Source organism: Cetorhinus maximus, chromosome 9, assembly GCF_964194155.1.
Source record: "Cetorhinus maximus chromosome 9, sCetMax3.hap1.1, whole genome shotgun sequence".
Taxonomy (NCBI): domain Eukaryota; kingdom Metazoa; phylum Chordata; class Chondrichthyes; order Lamniformes; family Cetorhinidae; genus Cetorhinus; species Cetorhinus maximus.
The window spans coordinates 125088381-125109477 of NC_135887.1; the positions used below are offsets into that span (position 1 = coordinate 125088381).

A 21097-nucleotide genomic window follows, 5' to 3' on the forward strand; every position below is an offset into this window, starting at 1 on the left:
ATTTTATTCTTCGTCTCATCCGACGCCTCAAGAAATTTTTGTCTCTTTCTTTCAGGTGCAAAGGAACACAAGCTCCAACAACTCATCGACACCAACACCCATCCAGGACCCTCCACCCCTGCCTGTCCCTCTGTCCCCACCCCATCTTCCAATCCCAGCCCTGGCCGTGTATTCACTATACCCCCTGACCTTCCCCTCTCCGATGCTGAACGGTCAGTGCTCAGCAAAGGACTTAGTTTCATACCCTTACGCCCTCATCTCAATGAATTTCGGGCTCAGCACGATGCTGAACTCTTCTTCCACCGCCTTCGTCTCCATGCTCACTTCTTTGGGCAGGAGTCCTCTCCCTGCTCAATGGATCCTTTTACCCGCCTCCAATATTCTCCCTCCACCTGGACCTCTCCCTCTGGATTCTTACCTTCTCTTGATCTTTTCATTGAGAACTGTCGCATGACATTAGTCGTCTTAATTTCTCTGCTCCTCTCACCCACTCTAACCAGTCTTTCTCTGAACTTGCTGCACTCCGTTCTCTCAGGTCCAACCCTGACATTGTCGTCAAACCTGCTGACAAGGGTGGTGCTGTTGTTGTCTGACGCACTGACCTCTACCTCGCAGAGGTTGAGCGTCAACTCGCAGACACTTCCTCCTACCTCCCCTGGACCATGACCCCACCACTGAACATCAAGCCATTGTTTCCAGGACTGTTACTGACCTCATCTCCTCTGGAGATCTTCCTTCCACAGCTTCCAACCTCGGACGGCCCGCTTCTACCTCCTACCCAAAATCCACAAACAGGACAGTCCCAGCAGACCGATCGTGTCAGCCTGTTCCTGCCCCACGGAACTCATTTCTTGCTATCTTGACTCCATTCTCTCTCCCCTTGTCCAGTCCCTTCCCACCTACATCCGTGATTCCTCTGACACCCTACATTAAATCAACAATTTCCAGTTCTCTGGCCCCAACCACCTCCTCTTCACCATGGACGTCCAATCCCTCTACACCTCCATCTCTCTGCTTCTTCCTCGAACAGAGGCCCGAACAATCCCCATCCACCACTACTCTCCTCCGTCTGGCTGAACTTGTTCTCACACTGAACAATTTCTCCTTTAACTCCTCTAACTTCCTCCAAATAAAAGGTGTGGCTATGGGTACCCACATGGGCCCCAGCTACGCCTGTCTCTTTATGGGGTATGTGGAACATTCCTTGTTCCAGTCCTACTCCGGCCCCCTCCCACAACTCTTTCTCCGGTACATCGATGATTGCTTCGGGGCTGCTTCATGTTCTCGTATGGACCTGGAAAAATTTATTAATTTTGCTTCCAATTTCCACCCCTCCATCATTTTCACATGGCCCATCTCTGACACTTCCCTTCCCTTCCTTGACCTCTCTGTCTCAATTTCTGGTGATAGACTGTCCACCAATATCCATTACAAGCCTACCGACTCCCACAGCTACCTCGACTACAGCTCCTCACACCCTGCTTCCTGTAAGGACTCCATCCCATTCTCTCAGTTCCTTCACCTCCGTCGCACCTGTTCTGATGATGCCACTTTCAAAAACAGTTCCTCTGACATGTCTTCCTTCTTCCTTAACCGAGGTTTTCCACCCACAGGGGCCTCAACCGTGTCCGGCCCATCTCCCGCGCATCCGCCCTCACACCTTCCTCTCCCTCCCAGAAACATGATAGGGTCCCCCTTGTCCTCACTTATCACCCCACCAGCCTCCACATTCAAAGGATCATCCTCTGCCATTTCCGCCAACTCCAGCATGATGCCACCACCAAACACATCTTCCCTTCACCCCCCCTGGCGGCATTCCGCAGGGATCATTCCCTTCGGGACACCCTGGTCCACTCCTCCATCACCCCCTACACCTCAACCCCCTCCCACGGCACCTTCCCATGCAACCGCAGAAGGTGCAACACCTGCCCCTTCACTTCCCCTCTCCTCACCGTCCAAGGGCCCAAACACTCCTTTCAAGTGAAGCAGCATTTCACTTGCACTTCCCTCAATTTAGTCTACTGCATTCGTTGCTCCCTATGCGGTTTCCTCTGCATTGGAGAGACCAAACGCAGACTAGGTGACCGCTTTGCAGAACCCCTTCGGTCTGCCCACAAGCATGACCCAGACCTCCCTGTCGCTTGCCATTTCAACACTCCACCCTGCTCTCATGCCCACATGTCTGTCCTTGGCCTGCTGGATTGTTCCAGTGAAGCCCAACGCAAACTGGAGGAACAGCACCTCATCTTCCGACTAGGCACTTTACAGCCTTCCGGACTGAATATTGAGTTCAACAATTTTAGGTCATGAACTCTCTCCTTCACCCCCACTCCCTTTCTGATCCCTACCTTTTTTTTCCCAATAATTTAGATAGATTTTTCTTTTCCCACCTATTTCCATTATTTTTAAATGTATTTCCATCCATTGTTTTATCTCTACCTTTTAGCCTATTTCGATTCCTTCACCCCACCCTACCAGGGCTATCTGTACTTGCTTGTCCTGCTTTCTACCCTTAATTAGCACATTCCTTAGATAATATCACCACCTTCAACACCTCTTTGTCCTTTTGTCTGTGACATCTTTTGGCTATCTCCACTTATCACTGGCCCTCTATCCAGCTCTACCTGTCCCACCCCCCCTTAAACCAGCTTATATTTCACCACTCTTCTATTTTTACTTAGTTCTGTTGAAGAGTCATATGGACTCGAAACGTTAACTGTGCTCCTCTCCGCAGATGCTGCCAGACCTGCTGAGTTTTTCCAGGTATTTTTAGTTTTGTTTTGGATTTCCAGCATCCGCAGTTTTTTGCTTTTATCCCCAAAGTATTACCTTGGGTCTCTAGATTTCTAAATCTCTCATGCAGTTGCACGTGGATAAGTTTTTCAATGTCATACATTTTAGCTGTTGGGGATGACTTTTATTTAGGCTCAAAGATTTACGCAAATGGTTGGAAATTGAAAAATCTAATGAGCCTGTTTGATCACACTGGGAGCCAATTTTCCTTCTTAGCTTCTAGAACATATACAAGTCTCCCACATTTTACATTGACTGGCAAAGATCGTCAGGCTTCCTTCACACAAGTTCAGATAATCTAATTTTGGACACAGGCTTGGGATCTCAGAACTACAATTTTTGTTTTACACTTTTTTTTTTTAAAACCGCACGGTGAGGACACCAGCGTGGCAATTCTGGTTAATGATATTTCTTGATGATGCCCAACACACTTTCCATTTCAGATACCCTAGAATCAAGAGTTTCTCATGTCCTAGCTTGCGTTTAGATCTCTAGTCTTTTTTGCCCTGTTTTTCTTAAAGATAGCCTGTTAAGAATAAGATCGATACCGACGTGTATAAAAAAAAATTATTATAATAACGTATAAAGAGAGGGGACACTAGAGTGGATAATAAATTGAATAAAATAGGATAGCAATGGCAGGATGGGTGATGTGTTGCTGCTGCAACATGTGGGGACTCCAAGGTGACCCAGAGCGAACACATCTGTACCAAGTGTTTGCAGCTCGAAGAACTTCGTATCAGAGTTAAGGAGCCGGAGTCCGAGCTGCAGACATTGTGCCACATCAGGGCGGGGTGGGGGGAGAACCTACATGGACACTTTGCTCCACGAGGCAGTTACACTCCTCAGGCTAGGTAACTTAAATTTGGTCTGTGATCAGGGACAGGAGGGACAGTGACTGCAGGTGAAGCAGTTTGGAGACCCACAGGGTAGCATTCGAGGAGCCTCGGCCCCTCCAACTGTCCGTTGACAGGACGTTACAAGGTCCTTGCAAGCTGTTTGAATGAGAGTGGGGACTGCAGGGAGGATGAGCAAACTGACCACAGCACCATGGTATAAAGGAGCCATTCAAGTGGAGGGAGGAAATGAGAACGTAGCAGTGGTAGCGGACAGTATAACTAGGGGGATAGATACTGTTCTCTGCAGCCGTGAGCGTGAGTCCCGAAGGCTGTGTTGCCCACCCGGTGCCAGGTTAAGGACATCTCCTCAGGGCTGGAGAGAAACTTGGAGTGGGAGGGGAGGGATCCAGTTGTTGTTGTCCATGTTGGTACCAAGGACATTGATAGGACTAGAAAGGAGGTTCTGCTGAAAGAATTTGAACAGTTAAGAGCTAAAGTAAAAAGCAGAACCTCCAAGGTAATAATCTCAGGATTGCTACCTGAGTCACGGGCAAACTGGCATAAGATAAGTAAAGTCAAGGAGTTAAATGCGTGGCTCAGAGATTGGTGTGGGTGGATTGGGTTTCAGTTCATGGGGCACTGGCACCAATACTGGGGTAGAAGGGAGCTATTCCAGTGGAACCGTGCTGGGACTAGTGCCCTGGTAAACCGAATAACTAGGGCTGTAGAGAGAGCTTTAAACTTAAATAGAGGGGGGAATGTTCTGGAAAGGGGATACGTAGGTTTACAAAGCAAAAGGACTTGGCAGCCTTGCAGGGCAGCTATTTAGGTAATGATACCCAGAGTGTGACAGGAAGGGACAGTGTACACAAACATTAAAAAAAAACAGCAGCAAATAGGGTCAAAAGAATGGTAAAAAGGCAAAATTAATGGCCCTTTACCTAAATGCACATAGTATTCAGAAAATAAATGAATTACTGGCACAAATAGAGGTTAATGCATATGATCTTATAACCATTACAGAGACATGGTTACAAGGAGATCAAAGTTGGGAACTAAGCATTCAGGGGTATGTGACTTTTCAAAAGGGCAGGCAGGAGGGAAAGAAAGAGTGATGGGGTAGCTTTGTTAGAATGAGATGGAATAAGTACAATAGCAAGAAAAGGATCTTGGATCAGAAGATGTAGAATCCATATAGGTGGAGGTAAGAAATAACAAGGAGAAGAAAACACTGGTGGGAGCAGTCTACAGGTCCCCTGACAGCAGCTACACTGTAGGACAGAGAATAAATCAGGAGATAATGAGAGCATATAAAAAAGGCAGTACATTAATCATGGGTGACTTTAATCTTCATGTAGATAGGGAAAATCAAATTGGCAGAGGTAGACACAAGCAAGAATTCAGAGTGTAATTGGGGCAGCTTCTTGGAACAACACATTGTGAATCCAACCAGGGATCAAGCTATTTTGGATCTGGCAATATGTAACGAGGCAGGTTTAATAAATGATCTCAGAGTAAAGGATCCCCTAGGAAACAGTGATCATAATATGGTAGAATTTAGCATTCGGTTTGAGAGTGAGAAACTTGGGTCAGAAACAACTGTGCTTAAGGGTAATAAGGGTAATTACAATGAATGAGGGCAGAGTTGGCTGGAGTGGACTGGGGAAGCAGTTTAGCAGAAAAGACGGTTGATGAACAATGGCACACATTAAAGAAAATAGTCCATGGCTCTCAACAAAGATATATCCCAGTAAGGCAGAAGGATTCAAGGAAGGGGATAGATCAACCATGGTCAACCAGGGAAGTTAAGGACAGTATTAAATTGAAAGAAAAAAAACATACAACGTGGCAAAGATTACTGGTAAACCAGAGGATTGGGAAAGTTTTAAAAACCAACAAATTATGACCCAAAAAAATAATGAGGGAGAAAATAAACTTTGAGGGTAAACTAGCAAGTAATATAAAAACAGACAGTAAAAGCTTCTTTAAATATATAAAAAAGAGGCACCAAAATCAATATAGGCCCCTTAGAGAATGAGGCTGGGGAAATAATAATGGGGAACAAGATACTAATAGCATTCCAAAAATACTAAATGATCAAGGAGCAAAAGCAGGGGGCGGGAGGGGTGAATAAATAACCATCACCAGAGAAAAAGTACTAGGAAAACTAATGGGGTTAAAGGCCAATAAGTCCCCTGGACCTGATGAGTTGCATCCTAGGATATTAAAGGAAGTAGCTACAGAGAGATAATGGAGGCACTGGTAGTAATCTTCCAAGAATCCTTAGATCCTGGAAAAGTCCCAGAAGATTGGAAAACTGCCATTGTAACACCCTTATTCAAAAGTGGAGGGAGACAAAAAAAAACACACATCCATAGGCCAGTCAACTTAACATCTGTCATTGGGAAAATGTTGGAGTCTATTATAAAGGGTGTACTAGCAGAGTGTTTAGAAATACATAATCTAATCAAGCAGAGTCAGCATGGCTTCATGAAGGGGAAATCATGCCTAACAAATCTATTAGAATTCTTTGAGGTAACAAGCAGAGGTAAAGAGGAACCAGTAGGTGTAATGTCTTAGGGTTTCCAAAAGGCACTCGATAAGCTCCCGCACATAAGGCTATTTAATAAGTTAAGAGCCCATGGTGTTGGGGCTAGTATATTAGCATGGATAGGGGATTGGCTACCTAATAGAAGACAGAGTTGGGATAAAGGGGGCATTTTCAGGATGGCAACCTGTAAGTAGTGGAGTGCCACAGTGCTGGGCCTCAATTATTTACAATATATATTAATGACTTAGATGAGGGAAGTGAATGTGCTATCTCCAAGTTTGCGGATGACACAAAAATAGATGGGAAGGCAAGTGGTGAGGATGACACAAGGGAGTCTATAGAGGGATATGGACAGTTAAAGTGAGTGGGAAAATACTTGGCAGATGGAATATAATGTGGAAAAATGTGAGGTTATGCACTTTGGCAGGAAGAATAGAGGAGCTGAATATAATTTAAATGGAGAAAGACTGCAGAAAGCTGCAGCATAGAGGGATTTGGGAGTTCTAGTGCATGAATCACAAAAAGCTAACATACAAGTTCAACAAGTAATAGGTAAGGCAAATGGAATGTTGGCCCTTTATATCAAAGGGAATGGAGTGTGAAAATAGGGAAGTCTTGCTAAAACTATACAAGGCACTCGTTGGACCACACCTAGAATACTGTGAATAGTTTTGGTACCCTTATCTAAGGAAAGATATACTGGCATTGGAGGCAGTCCAGAAAAGGTTCTCTAGGTTAATTCTGGGCATTGAGGGATTTTCTTATGAGAAGAGGTTGAGTAGGTTGTGCCTGTACTCATTGGAGTTTAGAAGAATGAGAGGCGACCTTATTGAAACACAAGATTGTTAGGGGGCTTGACAGGGTAGATGCTGAGAGGTTGTTTCCCCTTCTGGGAGAATCTAGAAGCAAGAGGACATAATCTCAGAGTAAGGGGGCACCCAATTAAAACAAAAAGGAGGAGGAATTTCTTCTCTCATAGGGTAGTCAATCTGTGGAATTCTTTACTGCAGAGTCTGGATCAAGGCTGAGCTAGACAGAAGGGAATCGAGGGTTATGGAGAAAAGGCGGGAAAGTGGAGCTGAGGATTATCAGATCAGCCATGATTTCATTGAATGGCAGTGCAGACTCGATGGGCTGAATGGCCTACTTCTGCTCCTGCATCTTGTGGTCTTAAAGTCAATAAAAGTTGGCTACTTACAAAAATGCAAATCAAGTGCACTGCAACCATTAGGTTCCCGACATAATCTGCAAAGCGATGGCTGAAGACAGTCTGGAGCTTTTGCAAGAATAACGATCGGTATGCTGGTTTTGGAGGGTACTGAAAGGAAACACATTTTACATATTTCTTGGTTCTTCATTTCTACTATCGCATGAAGTTCTTTTTAAACTTCAGATAATTTTCTTATTTCATAACCCTGATGATAAAAATCTTCTCAAAAATTAAAGCACTTAAAAAAAAAAACAGGCTTTGAAATTTTAATTTCATTACACTCAATAATATATATTTTCAGATGTCATTGAAAGACTGATGAAATCACGCACTAGATAATAAGAATGTCAGAGTGAAGCCACACTTACAGGACGTCAACTGATGCATCAAATATAATATGGGATTATTTTGGTCAATGATGACAAGCTCATGTATAGATCCCAAAAGCTTGTCAGGGTGAGGGTATTGCTGACAAGAGCAGCATGACTTGAGAAGCCGTTGGGTCATTTTGAACTGTGCAATCTTAATAGCTTGATAGTCAAATCACATTGCTGTGGGACTGCAGTCACAGATCAGAATGGGCAAGGACAGTGGGGTGAATTTTTCAGTTGGCGATCGAGCTGTTCGGGAGCAGGCACGGGGCCGATTAGCGCCTGCGATCAGCTGCACGCCGCCATTTTACACGGGTGGGCCAACTAAGGCCCAGAAAGCGTAATGCACGGCCGGTTGCGCTCAGTGCTCCCTGTGCGGGCGGCGGGGAGGAGGGAGAGTCAGGGACTGCGCGCGAAAGAGCACAGCAATCTCCCTAAGGCACGGAGCTGCCACAGGGAGATTATATATAACAACTTTATCGACTTAAAGTAGAAAAATTATTTAAACATGTCCCAGTGTCACATGAGCTAGGACGTGTTTGTGAATGTAGCAAAATTCATTAAATTATTTTATAAAACCTTCAGGAAACTTCATCCCGCCCGTGGATGAGATTTCCTGAAAAACGTGAAGGCTGCTTGGGCTCTTCGCCTGCCCGCCAACCTTAAGGTTGGACGTGCAGCATTGTTAATAAGTTATTTACTTTTTTTAAAATGGCTTTAATAGGCCAGTGACAGTTCAGCAGGTGTGCAGCCGCTTCCAGAGCTCGCCCGCCAAACAAAATATCGAAATGACGCGTGATGACGTCGGGACGCACGCCCGACATCATCTTGCGTCATTTTAAGCGTCAGCTTGTTGGGCCTGCCCCGCACGCTGACGGCAATATCCTGCCCAGTGCTTAAAAAAAAAACACAAACCCATCGAACTGAAACAATGACTTGATATATCAGTAGTCATAAAATAGTGAGGCTGTCAGTGCACACCATTATTATTATGCAAAACTAATAGCAACCATGCACAGTCACATGTGTTGCTGTCAGTATTGCCCAACTTCTCCAGAAGCTGCACTTTGTAGTCTTTACAGATCAAATCATTTAGACGTCACTGATTTTCCATGCACTTCAACTATTTACACATTATTAATTTTTACAGCAAGAATAAAGTTAAGCCTTGCTCAATCAGGCATAACTTTTTTTTTAAAAAAAGACATACCAAGTTCTTGCTGAACAACCTCATCAGCCCAGAAAAGGCTAAATTTTCAAAGTTTGGAGGCTCAAATTCAAAACAAATTTTTAAATTGCTCTGACATTCACATTTTAACTGACAGCCTCGTGTCAATGTCCCAATTTTATTTTGCTTTCTGTACAATGATTAAAACGTGGTTTATATTCCTGCTTTGCTGTCTGAGGATTTTTCAGTCTGACTGACAGCTTGCCTGTCCTGTTCCTGGATGCCACAGCTTCTAAAGGGAAGCTGAGGTTGTAACAGGAAGTCGTCTACACTCTAGAGCCCGCTAACTATTTGCAGCTAGCTTTTGCTTTGCGAGGTCAGTGATGGGTGCCACCCCTTTGCTGCAGACTGCAAGTCCAGGGCAAAAGACAATTCTTTTGTTGATTGCGTGCCAAGCAATCAGCAGCAAGGGGAAGGAAAGCGATTGAGCAATTCAGCACTAACGCGAATCAAAAAAAAAGAGGAAACTCCTAAGCAAGTTAGGGAAGTTAATGAGCCAAAAATACATTGTCCTGCCTCAAAGCTACCAATATATGCAGATGGTGGTTGTCAGCTATTTTCTAATAGCAGCAAGTAGAAATAGAAAATGAAGATTGCTCAAAACTAAAAAAAGGCATTCTAGGGAATTAGCACAACACCAAGCGCTGCCAACATTTTATAGTAATGCATCTTGGCCACCATCAGGAAAGATAACATTTAAACACAAACGCAGGAAAAAAAAGAATTAGATTGGGATTTCTAGCCCAAACAGGGGCGCCAGTCTTAATCTAAATATGTATCCAAAATTAGCTAAACTCCATTTTTTCCTCATACCTCCTTCACCATCTCCTTGTGCAGTTCATCAAAGAGGGCTCGAAATTGCTCTGCAGTAACACAGTCATGAGTAAATGCCTTTGCTTGCTGCAAGAAGCAAAAGGAGTGTTTAAAAAAAAAATAATCAAAACCAAACACTATTGTTTGTAAACCTGGAATAGTCAATTGGAATGTGTTGCAAGAGATTTTAAAGAGCAGAATTATTTTGAAACTTTCGAACACCTGTAGTGAAAGGTACAATACTCTCGTAGTCATTGACAGCTGCTGTTACTACAGCATGCTAGTCATTTCTTTCACAGCAAGTCTCATCAATTCTCAGGCAAACATTAGGAGTTGCTCGGATTGTGGTTGAAGGCACCCTCTTCTGCTCCACAATGAAGCGTGCCCTCACCCAACGTGCGCATTTTCGGTAGTTATCTGTGCACGAGCAAGAGCTAATACTCTTCAGGAACAGGACTGCCAAGGCCAATTTTTGTATCTTAAAGCTCTCCTCAAGATCAGCTAATGTAGAAGACAAATTCAGTCAGAGGCCTTCCAGTCTATGTTTTACCACAACTGAAATACCATGATTGCCAAGTGAATTTACTCCTGATTTTCCTAGTTCCTAGTTATGGAACAACGGGGGCAGCAATGGAAATTGAGATTTAAATTTCAGTTACACTTCTCCGGGCGAATGTTTAGATAATCTTTCACATCACTTTAATGCTTCTCTTCCTTACAAAGAACTTTATAACATAGTAAAACATCCCGAGGCACTTCAAGGACGCACAAACAAAATTTGACTGAGCCATATAAGGAGATATTACAGCAGAAGCTAAAGATTGAGTTGAAGGACGATATTAAAAAAGGACAAGAGGTGGTGGCATAGATGTTTTAGGGATGGAATTCTAGAGCTTTGACAGCTGAAGGCTTGCCCGCAACCCCCCGCCCCCCTACCCCCCACCCAACGATGGTGCAGTTAAAAATGCACTAGAGGCTAGAATTGGAGTGCAGATAGTGAAGGATTAAAAAAGAGAGATAGGGAGGAGAGAGGCCGTGGAGGGTTTCAAAAACAAGGATGAGAATTCTATAAACCAAACCTAGGCCTTGTTTGACTGAGCAAATGAGCCAGCAGGCAGATGGTCGATGGGCGAAGACAAACTTGGAGTGGAGTTTTGGATGACGCCAGGGTTTATGGAGAGTAAAGCACAAGACACCGGCCAGGAATGCATTGGAATTTGTTAAGTCTAACGAAGATCACAAATGGCATGGATGAGGGTTTCAGCAGCAAATGAGCCGAGGCGAGGGTACAGTTCAGAGGTGGAAGTAGGCAGCCTTCATGATGGCGTAGATGTGCAATCAGAAGCTCAATTAGGGGTAAAAATCAGCACCATGTTGCAAACAATCTGGTTCAGCCTCAGGCTGGCAGGGAGAGGGATGGAGTTGATGGAGGGCAAACAGTTTGTAGTTGGGACCAAAGGCAACAGTTGTGTCAATATTTGGCTGGAAGGAAATTTCTGCTCATCCAGTACAGATGTCATAAAATCAGCCTGATAATTTAGAGACATTGGGAGTGAGGTAGTGATGGGTATCAGCAGCATACATGTGCAAATAAACACTGCAATTTTAGATAACCAAGTTTTCCCTTATTCTAACAGTCAAAAAATTCAGTTCTACAAACTGTAGATTTTTTTTATTCACCTTAATTATTTCTTGCTTGTGCGCTGAAGACATTTTTACTTTCAACAGGACTTGCAGCACTGTGTTGGTACTTACAGTCACTCTACTGATTTTTTAAAAAAAGAACCATTTTAAAATCATTTCATTGTAGCAATCAACATTACTGCTTCCATCCCGACAGCAGTATTTCAATGCAAAGGCTCAAACCCTATATTCCTTCCATAACAAAGACTATCTACTTCCACTCTTATATTAAAACGTCCCCATCTTGGGTCCTAACATCAGCTCATCTGACTGCTCATCCTCGTCTGCCATGACCTCCAGGCTCAACCACTTCAATACATAATAAATAAAACTGCAAATAACACTGCAATACATTGCCAGTATGTATCCCATTCTTCACTCCCTAAACATCTCATTTCAAATCACTGCTGTCCACATACTATCCTGCACAAAGACCCACTCACCGAGCAGCTCTGTCCTTCTTGGCTTTCACAGACACCTGGTTCACCCAAACATTTAAGTCTTCCAGCTTTGTTTAAAATCCTTTCTTGGATTCAACTCTCTCCATCACTAAGCGTCCTCCACCCCAACATCCCTTTCAGAAACTGGTGTCAGTTATGCAGCAACCTTGATTTCTCAATTCTAATGTATCAAATAAATGTTAATATTCTGTAGTCACCCTCGATAAACATCCATGTCATGAGATATATAGTGAACGACATTTGGAAAACCAAATTTAAAGGCTTTTGAGAATGGAAAATTTTAAAAATTACAGGATATGTTTCGAACATGTTGCCTTTGAGTTTTCCCTAAAGACAAATAATCCCTTAAAAACAAGGTACAGCATTTACAAAATCTTACAAGGAACCACTTCTTCCAGCTTTGGTTGGACATTCACAGCAAAGTACCTCAAATGCCCCTCGAATTCCCAAGCATCGTCGGATGACTGATGTTTGAATTGAACGCTAAAGAAAGAAAGAAAGAAATAAAAGTAATGCTATTTTTATATACTGTATGCACTTAAGAGTCAAAAATCCTGAGGGGAAAGCCTGCATTTCTTTTCATTTGGGCTCCTCTACTCGATTTTAATTTTGCAGAAGACAAATCTACATAAGATATTAAAGTAAGAGCAGGCCAATCTGCCCTTCGAGCCTGCTTCACCATTCGATAAAGTCATGGCTGATCTGGTTGTGGTCTCATGGCACTTGGTCTGCGCGCACCACCCCCACCCCTTGCCAACCACCACCATAACCCTCAAGTCCCTTATATAATAAAAGCAAAATACTGCCTTTGCTGGAAATCTGAACTAAAAATGGTAAATGCTGGAAAAACTCAAGTCTGGTAGCATCTGTGGAGAGAGGGAGAAAGAATTAATGTTTCGTGTCCATATGACTCATCATCAGAGCTCAATTCCCTCAACTTTCTTGCCCATCAAGAATCTAACTCATCCTCAAAGAAATTCAATGACCCAATCTCTACTGTTTTCTGGGGAAGAGAATTCCATAGATTAACCACCCTCAAGAAAAAAAAGTCTCCCCTTTTCAGTCTTAAATCAGAGACCTCTTATTATTAAACTGTATCCCCTAGATCTATCCTCTTATGGAGGATACTACCTATCAAGTCCTCTCAGGATCTTATTAAAAGATACAAGATCACCTCTCATTCTAGTAGACTCCAATGGGTTTAGGCCCAACCCATCTTCATAAGACAAGCCCTTCATCCCAGGGGATGGAGTCAAGTGAACCTTCTCTGAACTGCTTCTAATGCAATTATATCCATTTTCAAAAAAGGAAACAAAACTGTACATAGTACTCCAAATATGATCTCACCAAGGTCCTGTACAACTGCAACAAAGCTTCCCTATTTTAATATTCCATTCCCCCTGCAATAAGCACTAACATTCCTTTTGCCTTCCTTGCATTTCATGAACTAAGCGTAGCAGTATTGTCACTGGACTAGTATTCCAGAGGCCCAGGGTAATACGCTCTGGGGACGTGGGTTCCAACATCACCACAGCAGATGGTGAAATTTAAATTCAATTAAAATCTGGAATTAAAAGTCTAATGACCATGAAGTCATTGTCGATTGTCGTAAAAACCCATCTGGTTCACAAAATCTGCAGTCCTTACCTGGTCTGGTTTACATGTGACAATAACTGCCATGTGGTTGACTCTTAAACGCCCTCCGAAATGGCCTAGCAAGCTACTCATTTGTATCAAACTGCTAAAAAGATGTCAAAGGAATGAAACTGGATGGATCATCCGGCATCAACCGAGGCACTGGAAATAACAAACTGTAAACTCAGGCCTGTCGACCCTGCAAAGTCCTCATTAACATCTGGGGGCCAGTGCCAAAATTGGGAGAGCTGTCTCACAAACTAGTCAAGCAACAGCCCGACAGTCATACTTATGGAATCATACCTTACAGACAACATCCCAGACACCACCATCACCATCCCTGGTTATGCCCTGTCCCACCAGCAGGGGGACAGCAGAGGTGGCAGCACATGAGGCGCTGTGGGCCATCAACAGCAGAATTGTACTCAACCACAATCTGTAACCTCATGGCATGGCATATCCCCCACTCTACCATTGCCATCAAGCCAGAGGGTCAACCCTGATTCAATGAAGAGTGCAGAAGGGCATGACAGGAGCAGCACCAGGCAGATCTAAAAACGGAGGAGGTGTCAACTTGGTGATGGTATAACACAGGACTACTTGCATGCCAAACAGCATAAGCAGCAAGTGATGAGACAGAGCTAAACAATTCCACAACCAACAGATCAGGTCTAAGCTCTGCAGTCCTGCCACATCCAGTCACGAATGATGGTAGACAATTGGACAACTCACTGGATGAGGCTCCACCAATATCCCCATTGATGGGGAAACCCAGCATGTCAGTGCAAAAGATAAGGCTGACACACTTGCTACGATCATCAGACAGAAATGCCAAGTGGATGATCCATCTCGGCCTCCTCCGGAGGTCCCCAGCATCACAGATGCCAGCATTCAGCTAATTTCATTCACCCCACGTGATATCAAGAAATGGCTGAAGGCACTGGATAGTGCAAAGGCTATGGGCCCTGACAACATTCTGGCAATAGTACTGAAGACTTGTGCTCCAGAACTTGCCTAGCTACCTAGCCTAGATGTTCCAGTACAGCTACAACACTGGCATCTATCCAGCAATGTGAAAAATTGTCCAAGTATGTCCTGTACACAGAAAGCAGGACAAATCCAACCCAGCCAATTACCACTCAATTAGTCTACTCTCGATCATCAATAAATAATGGAAGGGGTCATCAGCGCTATTGAGCAACACTTGCTCAGCAATAACATGTTCACTGAAGCTCCATCATTGGGTTCCACCAGGGCCATTCCACTCCTGACCTTATTACAGCCTTGGTTCAAAACATGGCCAAAAGAGATGAGCTCCAGAGGTGAGGCGAGAGTGGCTGCACTTGACATCAAGGCAGCATTTGACCCAGTGTGGCATCAAGGAGCTCTAGAAAAACTGGAGTGAATGGGAATCAGGGGGCAAACTCTCCGTTGGTTGGAGTCCTAACTAGCACAAAGTAAGATGATTGTAGTTGTTTGAGATCAGGCATCTCAGCTCCAGGAGTTCTTCAGGGTAATGTCTTAGGCCCAACCACCTTCAGCTGCTTCATCAATGACCTTCCCTCCATCATAAGGTCAGAGTAGGGACGTTCGCTGATTATTGCACAATGTTCAGCACCATTTGTGACTCCTCACTGAAGCAGTCCATGCCCAAATGCAGAAAGACCTGGACAGCATCCAGGCCTGAGCTGACAAGTGGCAAATAACATTCATGCCACACAAGTGCAGGCAATGACCATCTCCAACAAGAGAGAATCCAACTATCACCCCTTGACGTTCAATGGCATTACCATCGCCAAATCCCCCACTATCAACATCCTTGGGGTTACCATTGACCAGAAACTGAACAGGACTAGCCATATAAATACTGTGGTGACAAGAGCAGGTCAGAGGACAGGAATCCTGTGGCAAGTAACTCACCTCCTGACTCCCCAGAGCCTGTCCACCATCTACAAGGCACAAGTCAGCAGTGTGATGGAAAACTCTCCACTTGCCTGGATCAGTGCAGCTCCCACAACACTCAAGAAGCTTAACACCATCCAGGACAAAGCAGTCCTCTTGATTGGAACCACATCCACAAACATTCACTCCCTCCCTGCACAGTGGCAGCAGTGTGTACCATCTACAAGGTGCACTGCAGAAACTCACCAAGGCTCCTTAGGCAGCACTTTCCAAATGCACGATCACCACCATCTAGAAGGGCAAGGGCAGCAGACACATGGGAACACCACCACCTGGAAGTTCCCCTCCAAGCCACTCACCATCCTGACTTAATATATCACCATTCCTTCACTGTCACTGGGTCAAAATCCTAGAACTCCCTCCCTAACAGCACTATGGGCATGCAGTTCCCTTCACCCCTTTTTTAAAAAAAAAAAGGGTAAAATACAATTTCTGCAAGCACTTAGTCATCCCAACACTCCTCCAACATTGCATTTTATGGTTAAAGAGGCAACACCATATAATACTGGTGGTTTCTACCCAATTTACTGCCTTAATGTCAATAGAGAGCTAAATAGTCCAGGACTATCAACCGAAAGGTTGGGGATTGAGTGTTAAAGAAAAACCAAGAACATCTAATCAACGATTCTCCTGCCACTTCCACCTACAAATCCCAAGAGGGGAAGGATCACTTACTATACACCTCAGGTTTTTGTTGCCATTATTGCATTCAGAAGGTTGAAAAGTGAACAGCGAGAGTGGATAAAATTATGGGGTTCGAACCTCACTGCAGTACAATAAGTCAACACAAGGATGTGGACACACCTGTGAAAATTCAACTAAACACATTATTAAAAAGCTGGCATCACACAAAAGGGTTACTTACAAGTAAATATCCACGAAATTGGTTGTATATAATAGCAGTCACTAAATTCATTAACAAGTATGTCCCTGAAGGAAACAAAATGAAGCTATTCAGTTACATGAAAGGCTAGATTAAAAAGACTTAGAAGCTACCCACTTTCAATTTAGGTGGGCAATCAGTAGCTGTTTTTTTTTTAAATAAAAAAGCAGCTTTACATGTTTAGTATGACATGGTCATTTCACAATTAAAAGTTGCAGAATCGACTTTGAATTGCCCAATCATGGAATTATCACAATGACGAATTTATCTTGCCAAGATTCCAGGCCCTTAGAAAACAACAACTTACAGTCAACTGCAATGGTAGTCAAAGAATTAAACACTGGCTTAGATATTTTAACTTTGGAACAGTGTTTCGATATGGGAAATTAAATTGGGCTGGAGTTATTTTACTGCTTAGAAAAGCTGGATGCACAGAATCAAATCCAACAATTTGTATTGGGTTTTTTTAAAAATTAATTCACGGGATGTGGGCTTTGCTGGCCGGGCCAGCATTTATTGCCCATCCCTAGTTGCCCTTGAGTAGGTGGTGGTGAGCTGCCTTCTTGAACCACTGCAGTCCATGTGGTGTAGGTACACCCACAATGCTGTTAGGGAGTTCCAAGATTTTGACCCAGTGACAATGAAGGAACGGCGATATATTTCCAAGTCAGGATGGTGAGTGGCTTGGAGGGGAACTTCCAGGTGGTGGTGTTCCCATCTATCTGCTGCCCTTGTCCTTCTAGGTGGTAGTGGCCTTGGATTTGAAAGGTGCTGTCTAAGGAGCCTTAGTGAATTCCTGCAGTGCATCTTGTAGATGGTACACACTGCTGCAACTGTGCGTCGGTGGTGGAGGGAGTGAAGGCTGTTGGATGTGATGCCAATCAAGCGGACTGCTTTGTCCTGGACAGTGTCCAGCTTCTTCAGTGTTGTAGGAGCTGCGCTCATCCAGGCAAGTGTGGAGTATTCCATCACACTCCTGACTTATGCCTTGTAGATGGTGGGCAGGCTTTGGGGAGTCAGGAGATGAGTTATTCGTTATATGATTCCCTAGTCTCTGACCTGCTCTTGTAGCCACAGTATTTATATGGCTAGTCCAGTTCAGTTTCTGGTCAATGGTAACCCCCAGGATGTTGATAGTGGGGGATTCAGTGATGGCAATGCCATTGAATATCATGGGGTAATGGTTGGATTCTCTTTTGTTGGAGATGGTCATTGCCTGACACTTGTGTGGTGCGAATGTTACTTACCACTTGTCAACCCAAGCCTGGATATTGTCCAGGTCTTGCTGCATTTGGACATGGGCTGCTCCGGTATCTCTGAGTACCACCGAAAGGTGCTGAACATTGTGCAATCATCAGCGAACATCCCTAATTCTGACCTTACGATGGAAGGTACAGCTTCTTTTAACATATTAACCTAAAGTGCTTCACAAAAACAACTTAGCTAAAGAGATATGAGCTTTCAAAATGAATGCTGGGAAAAGAAAATGAAATACAAAGTTTAAAGGTGGTGGGGGGGGGGGAGAAGAGTTCCAGAGTATGAACAAGGCTCTTATGGTTTTGTCAACAAACAATGGAGCAAAGGGAGTGGGAGCGGGACAGAGGACAGGCTTGAATCCAGACAACTTTCCGGTGAAGTTAACCCACCCATTTAGTATTATAGGCTACAGGAGGCAGTGACAGTGGTATCGTCACTAAACTAGTATTCCAAGGTCAGGCTCTAGTGACCCAGGTTTGAATCCCGCCATGGCAGATGGAGACATTTGAATTAAATTAAGTTCTGGAATTACAAGTCTGATAATGACCATGAAACGATGGTTATAAAAATCTATCTGGTTCCCTTTAAGGGAGGAAATCTGCTGTCCTTACCTGTTCTGACTTATGTTCGACTTAAATGTACTGACCAAGGGCAATTAGGGTTGGGCATTAAATGCTGGCCTAGCCAGTGACACCCACATCCATGGACAAATTTAAAATTAGTAGGCCTGCAGGTCAACTGATGAATCTCTTTCTGTGCCTGCCCAATGCTGCTTCTGTTCAGGCTCCTGATGCAGCAATTTTTTTTTAACAAAGTGGATGCCTTACCAATCAGACTAAAGATAATGAAGAACAGAGAATAGGCTCGACTTCTTGTATAGGCTGGGATCATCACTGTAGGAGAAAGAGAATGTAAGATAAACAGCATACAGAAAAAGAAAATTTTAATATCCAGGGACGGTGACCTGTTAAACATTATCCAGTACATGGAAGTATTTCGAACAGAATGCTATTTTTAGTCAAATGTATTGGATTAAAATTCTCATGCTACTTAACCTTTGGGATCCAAGGACAGCAATAAAAAACAAACAAGCATTCATTGAAAGATTCTCCCACAGCAACAGCAGTGCACCTTCAGGAAAACACTTCCTTTCAGTTTGCAACTATACGCAATCCTGTCTGTTTTACCTGAGTCAATGTGTAATAATAGTGCTGAACCCTAATGGCCAATGTCTCAAAGAACGATCCATGATCATGGTGTTAACTAATGGAAAGCAAGCTGAAACTGGGTTTCATACCCTTGGACCAATCGGAAGGAACCAGTCACGATTCCCTTCTTCATCACATCTAGGTGATTGCCCACTGGAGTTGCCTGGAATGCCGAGCAAGAATATCCATCCCTCCTTACCCCAAGTCACATCCTGCGCTGATACCCAAGTTCCAGGTTCAAAGAATGATCATTCAATTTTGTTTTCATATAAACCAGAGCCCAGTAACATTGCCATTTTCAAGGGGTTTGGGGGTGGGTGGGGGTTGGCAAGTCAACAGGGAAAAGACAAAGTGCATTGTAGCAAGCAAACAGACACGGCAGAAGTTTTGAACTCTTCACAATTGGCAGTCGATGCTAGGTCAACTGTTAATGTTGAAATCAGAGATTAATACTGTTGTGGAGTATCTAAAAGACACTCATCACAGAGTCAAGTGTAGGTAGATTGAGCCGTTATTTAGTACAAGCGTACATAAATGGAAAATGCTCTTTCAGAATGCTGGAAAAGGCAATTAAACGTTAGTTTCCATAGACAGACAGACGCGCACGTGCACACAATTCATTCCAAACATAACCTGTGCTTATCTATCCTGATAGTTTGCTGCTTTGCCCAATCTGCATAGCTTGACCCTGTCAGTTTATTACAGTATAACTCAGGCTATTCATCAACTTACTTTATCCTGACCCAAAGGCCACATTCATTGGCTTTATCATGGACTGACTCATTCAAGGTCACATTCATTCTAGTTTGCAAGCACTTTTAAAACTCATATCTGCAACTTGGTCAAGCCTGGATAATGCCATGATGCATCCTGATATACCTCTTCAACATAGATTTTCATTAACCAAAATGATATTAAAAATCAGAAGGCTCTGGTCACCAAATCGACCATGGTTCTCAATTGAACAGCAGAACAGGCTTGAAGGGCTAAATGGCCCACTCCTGGTCCGATATTAACTGCTTCAATTACAAGATTAAGTTACGGCTGCTGATAATCAAAATTGTATTTCATTATTATTCATGGATTACAGCAGCAGAAATGCTGAGTTTATGCAACTCAAAAGCTACTTATGAAAGAGATTTCCTGGTTTATGATTAATCGGTACAAATTGTCAGACAGAATATTAAACATATTTCACTTGAACTTAATCATGTGCTGATGGTACAAAAACACATTAGTCAGAGAGGGAGGATTCTAAAACCTACCATCAGGGTTGTTGGCTGTTGTTAGCAGCACTAGTAACGAGGTCAAAGACTCTGGAAAATTCCGAAAATAGGTCTTCCATTCATTATCGTCTTCAGTCTAGAAGATGTTTCAGAAGGAAAACACATTGTCAATGTTAGAAACTATGCTTAGTTCCTTCCTATTGAATATGATTCCTCAAATTTCACATGAAAATCAAAGAGGCCAAATGAAAGCAAACTGGTGTGCAGAATAAATAATAGATGGTCACACAGTACCACTCAGTGGTGAAGGCTCATGTTCCCTAGCCTTTTGTCTCAGTAAGATAATTGTCAATTGGTTCTTGAGCCCCTCCCAGAATATTTCTGACTGCAACAGTTTTCTTGACACTCTCCATTAACCTCTTTGCAGTAATGCACTGTTTAAGACAGCTTTGCTTCCATCTTCTTGCTCCCCTTTCCCGCCAAATTCTCTTCTCCTTCAGAGACCCTTTTAAGGTTAAAGCCCACGATAGCCACAGAAATGATCTCCTCTCTCACGGGTACTGAGAATCGTGCGGATCAAGTGCACCAGTGAACAAATACCACAACCAATAATTTGAACGTCCAAATTTGCCTGACCCTCAAGAATAGCTCATATCTTCATACCGTTCAGGCTGTTCTCCACTACTAAACGTGGTGTAAGGTACTGGAGAGAGACTCACACTACCTGGGAACAGGGGGCAAATAAAAAATGGTTCAAATATTAGGGCAAGGCTAAAAGAAGGGGGCTGAATGGGCCTGTATCTAAGCGTGCAGCACACTAGGTTTGGCAGAGCAAAGCTGTCGAGCAAGTTGATGCAACTGAAGGAAAAATGAAAAAAGAGTTTATAGAGAAGCTAAAAAAAAGAGTACAACAGGTGCCCCATACAATTTCATTTCAGATATTTTTCTATATCAATAACTACTCAGCATGGGCCATT

The 21097-nt window shown here is 43.5% G+C and overlaps 1 protein-coding gene across 1 annotated transcript in view; it reads right to left on the bottom strand.

The window, feature by feature from the left end:
• tpcn2 (two pore segment channel 2) overlaps positions 1-21097 on the bottom strand; it is a 61279-nt gene that overhangs the window by 25550 nt on the left and 14632 nt on the right. Inside the window, exons 8-14 of the mRNA XM_078549497.1 lie at positions 20160-20256; positions 18514-18579; positions 16412-16476; positions 12329-12432; positions 11486-11570; positions 9806-9892; positions 7382-7501 (exon numbers count right to left, since the gene is read on the bottom strand). Coding sequence (XP_078405623.1) covers positions 7382-7501; positions 9806-9892; positions 11486-11570; positions 12329-12432; positions 16412-16476; positions 18514-18579; positions 20160-20256 — 624 coding nt within the window. The remainder of the gene's footprint in view (positions 1-7381; positions 7502-9805; positions 9893-11485; positions 11571-12328; positions 12433-16411; positions 16477-18513; positions 18580-20159; positions 20257-21097) is intronic.